Source organism: Priapulus caudatus, unplaced genomic scaffold, assembly GCF_000485595.1.
Source record: "Priapulus caudatus unplaced genomic scaffold, Priapulus_caudatus-5.0.1 Scaffold2162, whole genome shotgun sequence".
Classification (NCBI taxonomy): Eukaryota; Metazoa; Priapulida; class Priapulimorpha; order Priapulimorphida; family Priapulidae; genus Priapulus; species Priapulus caudatus.
The window spans coordinates 11,153-19,763 of record NW_014579223.1 but is presented as its reverse complement, the minus strand read 5'-3'; the positions used below and the strand labels follow the sequence as shown (position 1 = coordinate 19,763).

Sequence of the window (8,611 nt, the reverse complement as noted above, 5' to 3'; positions counted from 1 at the left end):
CATAACTTTGAATTAATGGGTCTGTAAATATGTTTTGTTCACAAGGCAATAAGTAGCCTATTTATATATTTTATTCATATGTAAATGAGTCAAGCATTCGTCATAGTTTTTAATAAAATTATTTTATTGTGGTTCTATAAATTGCTGTTTAATTGTTGAAAATCTGTCCAACGTGTCACCTTTATAAAAAATATAAAAAATCTTTCTGAGGGATATGATTTGTTGGTACAATTGTATGTGTTACAATTGCCCCGTGTTGTGGGGCAATTGTAACACTTGACTTCCAGTTTTGAAATGATAATGGCTTCAAAATAACTTGTTTTACTTAACCCAAACCTAGTCATATTTCAAGCCAAGATATGCATCTTTAATTTCATATACCTTGAAGTAAGTATTTAACTATAATAAAGTTGTTATGTCAGATTTGGAAAAAAAGTGTTACAATTGTCCCCGGTCTCCCCTATGCGCTTCTTTACAAACCAAGATGGCCGCTGTCGATTTTTCTAATTATTCCTTAATTTTTCCATGGTTTTTCTTTCACAAACTAGCTGTTTGTAACGCGCGATAAAAATGCTAATATGTAATAAGATGATATATGATATGTAATAATGATTATATATGTAATTTACGTAACATATTCAATGTGCTTCTTAAAAAAATAAAACTAAATATTCCATGCAGGGGTAAATAATCTCTTTGAGATTATTTTTCATTTATACACGCTTTCGTTACTTTGGCATTTCGTTAGTTGGACCAGTAACAGAGAGATCCAGATACAGAAAAAGCCATGTAAACAGTGTAAAACCACGTTTTAGCCGACTATATATTCTCTGGTTGGACCTTTCACTCCTGATAGAGGGGGGCAACTAGAATGTGTATTGTGCTTCTAGCTGCATGAGAACAGAATATATTGTTCTCAGGTCTTGCTACTCACGTTTGTTTAAATTTGTTATATATTGTTTTACCTGTTGTCATGGGAACCTGGTGGGTTATTTCACGTAAACACTAACGGGAGCAATAATAACAACAACAACGAATATTGAGGAACAGCAAGAACAAGCAACATAAGGAAAAAACACATGCTAGCTCATGTCTTTGCAAATTTATTAAAAACAATGGCATGACCATGCAACACCAAACCCATGATCCATGGAATATACATATTGCATGCAGTAAAACTAATATTACAACAACGATAGTGGCTCCCATAATATATATATCATGATATCATAAAATGAAGAGCAGTGCTGGATCATGCACTTTCCTGTCACATAAAACATATAACACTTGAATAAATATGAAAAAGCAATTTACCTTCATAATGTAGCAAAATAATAAAGTAAGTTATAATTTCAATAGGTTCATGCCAATAAATTTGTCACTCCGACCTTCGTAAAATAAGAAGTAAATTAATAAAAACACCATCCTTCATTCATTCATTCATTCATTCATTCACTTCCGGTAGAATACGTAAGACCAATTTCGCACCACACATCATCATCATCATCATCATCATCATCATCATCATTATTAATATTATTTTTATTATTATTCTTTGTTATTTTTTGGTTTATTTTCCATGTTACGAAGCTATTTTTTCCCTCACGTTGTTTGTTCACAGTTGAAGGCCATACAGAAGGTGAGGGCGAGCCGGGTGACGATTGAGAAGCGGGACCCTAACAGCGTGCGTGCGAGGGAGCAGCCGGACACGGAGCGAGAGCGCGTCGAGAAACGCCTCAACGAACATCTCAACACAGGTAAACAACAACAACAACAATAACAACGTAAACAATAACAAGAAGCGGGACCCTAACACCGTGCGCGCGATGGTGCGGCCGGACACGGAGCATGAGCGTGTCAAGAAACGCCTCAACGAACATCTCAACACAGGTAAACAACAACAATAACAACAACAACAACAACAACAACAACAACAACAACAATAACAACAACAACCTAAACCTACGTAAACAATTTAACAATGATCACAACAACAGCAAAAACAACAACAATGGCAGGAACAATCTACAGCAACAATAACAACAGTTACAACAATGGAACAACCTACAGCAACAATAACAACAGTTATCAACAACAATGGAACATCTACGCAGCAATAATAAACAACAGTTACAACAATGGAACAACCTACAGCAACCAATAACAAACAGTTACTAACAATGGAACAACCTACAGCAACAATAACAACAGTTACAACATGAACAACCTACAGCAACAATAACAACAGTTACAACAATGGAACAATCTACAGCAATAATAACAACAGTTACAACAGCAACAGCAATAGCAGAAACAAAAGCACTTCTAACAACAACCTACAACAACAATGACAACAACAAAAACAGCAACAACAACAACAACAGCAACAACAACAACCTACACTAACACATAAACAATAACAAGAAGTGAGACCCTAACAGCGTGCGTGTCGAGAAACGCCTCAACAAACATCTCAGCATAGGTAAACAACAACAACAACAACAACCTACATCAACATAAACAATAACAAGAAGCGTGACAACTACTACTGCAACAACAGTGACAAAAACGACAATTTAGCAACAATAACAACAACAAAAGGACTACAAACAACAACAATGACAGCAGCAGCAACAACAACCTACACCAACATAAACAATAACAAGAAGTGTGACAATTACTGCAACAACAGTGACAAAAACGACGATAACAACAACAACAACAACAACAACAACAACAACAGTAGACTGGGTTTCCTATTCACACAGCCACATTTTTCTCAGCACTAACCCGCGCACATGTTGACACTCGGTTGGAACGAACGATTTCACCATGCAGGTGGCGCCACTGACGACGCGCCGGCGTCGAAGCGAGCGCGACTCGGCGAAGTTGACTTGAAGTCAAAGGAGTTTCAGCAGATGCTAAACAGAAAGTCGGCCCACCAGGATACTGTAGACGAGGTGACATGTCATTCCAGTTTTTATGTGCAAGTAGGCAATGCTAGCCAGCATCATAAATCATATATATATATATATATATATACAAGAGCATATTAAGAAGGCTTCTTGATATATATATATATACTTATATATATATATATATAGAACAGTATATATATCTTGGGGTTGAATAACAGCAGACATGAATTACTATGTCATTATTTACCTGATATACGCACGCTCGACACGCACGCTCGCACGCACGCTCGCACATATATATATCACGTGTGAATTGTTCCAATCCACCTGAGACGAGATGCGAGGTGCTGAAGATGAGACGTAAGGCACTGGGGATGAGACGCGAGGCGCTGGGGATGAGGTGCGAGGCGCTGGGGATGAGACACGAAGGCGCTGGGGATGAGACGCAGGCGCTGGCGGATCGAGACGCGAGGCGCTGGGATGAGCGAGGCGCTGGCGACGAGACCGAGGCGTGGGGACGAGCGCGAGGCGCTGGGGATGAGACGCGAGGCGCTTGGGGATGAGATGCGCCGCTGGGATGAGACGCGAGCGCTGGGGATGAGATGCGAGCCGCTGGGATGAGACACGAGGCGCTGGGGATGAGACACGAGGCGCTGGGGATGAAGACACGAGGCACTGGGGATGAGACGCGAGGCTGGGGATGAGACGCGAGGCGCGGGATGAGGTGCGAGGCGCTGGGGACGAGATACGAGCGCTGCCGGGACGAGACAGCGAGGCGCTGGGGAGCGAGACGCGAGGCGCTGGGCTGGGGATGAGACGCGCAGGCGCTGGGGATGAGACGCGAGGCGCTGGGGACGAGACGCGAGGCGCTGGGGATGAGACGCGAGGCGCTGGGATGAGACGCGGGCGCTGGGGATGAGACGCGAGGCGCTGGCGACGAGACGCGAGCGCTGGGGTGAGACGCGAGGTGCTGGGGATGACACCGAGGCGCTGGGATGAGACGGGAGGCGCTGGGGATGAGACGCGAGGTGCTGGGGACGAGACGCGAGGCGCTGGGGACGAGACGCGAGGCGCTGGGGATGAGACGGGAGGCGCTGGGGATGAGACGGGTGGCGTCTAGACAATCATTGTCGTGAAACGTCGACATAAACACGATGCTTGCAGGCGGAGGTGGAGCAACGAGACAAGTACTTTGACCTTCTCGAGAAGAAGGAGACGCTCGAAGAAAAGATGGCCGCCACGATGAGCACCAAGTGTGTGGCGTACACCTGCAAGAAGGTAGGAGGAGAGAGGGAGGGAGAGAGAGAGAGAGAGAGAGTTTTAAGGTTTTACATGTATTTATTTTTATAGTTATTTAAAATGACGTTTAACAGCGATATATGTGTTATTTGTTAATGAACTTCACAATTTTGAACATTTCAATGTTCGAATAATTATATTTATCACAATCATGCAAGCATAGCAGTTCGGTTTGAGCCAAAAAAAGTAATTTCGGAGTATAATTACAGCATACAGAAGTACAATTACAATCATAATTACATAATGAACAGCTTTGAGAACTCATCAGCTAAGTTTTTAGCTCATCTGACGTAGTCAGATGCAGCTTGTAGAATCGCATGATCGTCGGCCGTCGGTCCGTCCGTCGTCCGTCGTCCGTCCGTCCGTCCGTCCGTCCGTCCGTCCGTCAACAGTTGGGCACAAATCTTAACCGCTCGACGTACGGTCACGATATTCGGGACGTTGGGGGGATCGTCAAAACGATGTTGGGATGTCGAAGCTGGGGGGTCAAACGGTCAAAGGTCAAGAGGTGTAAAGGAAGGGGGAACATTCACTCCTTAACTTAAGGTATAGGGAGGAATGCAGAATTGCGGCACAAATCTAAACGGCTCGACCTAAGGCTCGTGATAGTCGGTGTATAGCAATCATGGTAGGAAAAGCCATCACTGTGCCGAAATTGAGGTCACAGGTCAAGGTCAAGGGCACAGGGCAGATTTTAGACATTTTCTGAGGACATGGTCTGACGGAGCGGCGATTAAAAACTTTTTTGTATTCAGCGGTGACCTAGCATTTTTATGGCTTTATTGAAAGGACGCATGAATGTACCTTCTGCTGAAATGCGAAGAGTAAGTGTGTCGGATAACCTTTTGACCCTCAAGAGGAGGGTTAAACATGGATTTTTTGCTAGTAGAATCTATACCATGCCTGGATGTATGAGGCTACAATGTCACAGTGAATTCAAAAGCTAAATTGGTTGAAGAAGGTTTATGCTCCTTAAATCGTATAATTTCTATGGCATTCTGTACTGTCAGTATGTTACATGTAACGTATGCCACTGCCAGTGGCCACTGCCAGTGCATGTGGTGGTGGTACTATGTAGTTTTTGCCTGCGTTAATTGCGTTACAGGTGGCAGCACTCTATTGCAGCATCTGTAGGCTTGCGTAGGTAAATGGATGAGTGCTTACCTATAGAGTACCGAAGTGTGACGTCACGTTGGCAGACAACGTACGGGGCTGGTTCTACACAAGCCACTGGCTCCATAACAATTAACTGCGTGAAAATGTTGTTCGTACGTAAACAACGAGTGGTGTGCGCTGCAGACAGCGGTAAAGCATCAGGTAGCCAAGTCGATCTTACAATATTTAATGAATTAAAAAAAAATTACATTTTTTTTTCAAATTTTTTTGTTAATATTTTTTTCTTTTTTTTTGCTTTTCACTTCCATCCTCGGAAATCTTATAAAAACTGCAATAATGACTCTCAGAATGATGGTTACAATCGGGTACAAAACACGACACGCAGTTAATGTTACAGGGCATATGATTGTCAGGGCCCTAAGCTAGGATTTTTTTTCCTGTGCCAAACAATTAGCCAGAATCATTTTCATTAGCCAATTTGGATTCCTGTTAGCACATCTGTAGCCTAACATTTCTGAACACAAAAAGGCTGAATAATTTTCTTTTCTTATTTTTTCACAAACTTTTATATGCATGAAGTACAAAACTACACTTATTTAATGCAAACAAACTATGATTCACCAACCTGTCTATGACTGACACACTTACTAACACTATGATTCACCACCATGACTCTGACTGCTGACAGAGACATTCAACATTGTCTGAATTTTTTCCTTTACTGCTGGCAGTAAAATTCTCCTATTTTTTTGGGCACCACTGGAATAGCACTTTTCAAAGTCAAAAATCTCTTCTTCTGGTCCTTCAATTTTGATGGTTAGAATGTCACAAAAACTTTCTGTTTTCAGGTTATTTCTCAGAGCTGTTTTACACCAAATTATGTCTGCTAAAACGCCTCTCCACATCAACTGTTGTGGATGGTAGAGTCACACACGCACGGCGCGCAGTGCAGTATAGACAGTACTATACACACACACTATAGTTATTTACAGTATACTAATAGTTTACAGAAGAGTTTTTCACAGCACATGCTTATACTCAAGAGCGTATTAAAGAAGGTATATAAAGATATACTCTACTAACTTTTGTAACTTCGGATGCTATTGAGCCAGAAAAATTAGCTGCTCATCAAAGCTGACTATATTACCAGTTAGTACTTATCAGTTTTATACTTTTTACAGTACTCACACACAGTACACACACAAACACACACCTACACGCATGCGCACGCATGCACGCGTGCACACACCACAGTGCACGCAGACGCGTAGTAAAAATCATTTGACTTTTGCCAGCGCCGTTGCCGTGCCGTGCCGTGTGTGGAGACAGGCCTTTTTTAAACACAGGGTTTCTTCTGAGGGAAAATTAGAAACGGTGGTAATCCCAGTTTGGGGAAAAACGCACATGATGGATTCAAAGGCGTGCAGTAAGCACGAATGTGGATTCTGCAGGCAGACGCGGGGGAGAGAGGTAGAGGGGGTTCTGGGGTCTCCCCAGCAAAATTTAAAACATTTGAATGTCTTAGACTGCATTTGATGGCAGCCCGCGAAAATAAAACTTTCACCCTTTAGTTTAATCTTGCTCTGTTAGCAGACCTACTAAGTCTAACGCTGCGCATTTCGTGGGAGACTCACGCATCTGGACCATTCTCCCGCGCTTCCGGATGCCCTACGCATTCTCAACGCATTCACAGCCAAAGAAAAGAAAACGAAAAAAGGCAGCCCGCCGACACCCCGCTGTCCGTGCGGCCCAGGTCCGTGGCTGTGCACAATCTTGGCTCGTGCTTGCTGGCTGGGGCGGCATTGATTGAAGTAGGGGAGGGGGGGCGCGAATGCACTGATTGTTACAGTCGCGTGGGCGTGGTTACTTGCTGTATATGTAGGGGTGAGCACCGCGCTGGTATGACGGGAGCGACAGCAAACTTTCTCGGAATCGAGGAAAAGCTGCATTGGAATGACACAGGAGTGTGCGGCACGCAAAAAGAAACGTTGCTGTTTCGACGATCAATAGGATTGATGTTTGCTGGGTCATGTTTAGTTACGGGAAAATTGCGTTCGTCACTTTTTTGCCCAAATAATAGACTTTCATCGCCAGATTACTAATTTGTTCGCCATTGGCGCTATTGGCGAGTGGGTAGCGAGGCGGCTGATTGTGTAGAACCAGTAGGTTCGTTGTCCATGCCACCGTGACGTCATCACTTCGGTACTCCTGATTCTGTCTTGCAAATAGTTGTTGCTACTACGTACGATGGGAGCTTCCATCTTTAATCTGAAGACACTTAAACGTTACGCGCATCTCGTGGCAATTTCATAACGATATCCACGAACATTCCTTTGAAGAAGGTTCCTGTACACATCCTTGTTCATTCCACTGTTTCGCATGTATGTGAACCACATTTGGGACTAACAGGGTTTACTAGAATCCCACCACTTCGCACCACAGAGTCACCGCCAGTAGACGTAGATAAGCGCTGTCGTCTTGTGAGTCGCGGACTTGTTACAAGCGTTAGCCTGCGAATGTTGCCGAAACTGAGCCACAATTAAAAAAATAGTTTGTTTGCCCTCCACGCCGACCAGGGCTGAAAAGTTTGGCGGTAGTACAGTCGGCTTTTTTTTGAGGGCGGGGGTCTTGACAAATTCAGGCATGGTGTCTTACAATGCTCGGGGTGTCTTGGTGGAGATACCATCTTATGTTGAATGTTTGTTTTGCTTCGGTACATATACATGTATTGCCTACAGAATTATATAATGTACAGTGATACAATTTGCGTTTAAAAAAAAAAAAGATGAATACAAATTTTGAGTCGGCCCCTTTTTGCGGGGTCCCTGTCGGTGTGAGGGCAAACAAACAATATTTCTTATTAATAGGCGCTCACATGACTTTGCCCGCCTCGCTTACGTTTCACCAGTGCCAAAGACGACCACTGTACAACGCCGTCGGCATCTGCAAGACGAGCGCCATCCAAATCACGCGGCCCACGACGCCGATGCAGAAGTTCTTCCAGTGCAAGGCCTGCGCCTCTAGCGGAATGAGCGACCATCGACAAGATACCGCGCCTCCTGCAAGTGATTCGACCAGCTCGCCGGCAGTCTACGGGCGCCTCAGCCGTCTGTGGGCGCCTCCGTGCCGGTTTTTATGGAAGGAGATCCTGCGGAGTTTTCCTCCTGCGCCACGCTGAGGATTTTCTTCCGCGTTATAATCGCGCGCACACGCCGATTTCTGTCTCGTAGAGTGCGCGTGACGGTATAGTCTCCTGGGAATTTTTCTTGTTTGCTTGT

At 44.0% G+C, this 8,611-nt stretch overlaps 2 protein-coding genes across 2 annotated transcripts in view; one reads left to right on the top strand and one right to left on the bottom strand.

Moving 5' to 3' along the window:
- Nucleotides 1–1,621: 1,621 nt before the first annotated feature.
- LOC106818318 (protein MCM10 homolog) lies at nucleotides 1,622–8,511 on the top strand (the record flags this gene model as incomplete). The annotated part of the gene is made up of 4 exons (XM_014823036.1): nucleotides 1,622–1,757; nucleotides 2,839–2,960; nucleotides 4,083–4,196; nucleotides 8,242–8,511. Coding segments are annotated over 4 exons (642 nt in total), but the record flags the coding sequence as incomplete, so codon positions are not given.
- A 15-nt stretch (nucleotides 8,512–8,526) lies between these two features.
- LOC106818317 overlaps nucleotides 8,527–8,611 on the bottom strand; it is a 1,668-nt gene continuing 1,583 nt past the window's right edge. The window contains exon 4 of the mRNA XM_014823035.1: nucleotides 8,527–8,552. Within this exon, the coding sequence (XP_014678521.1) occupies nucleotides 8,527–8,552 (26 nt within the window). The remainder of the gene's footprint in view (nucleotides 8,553–8,611) is intronic.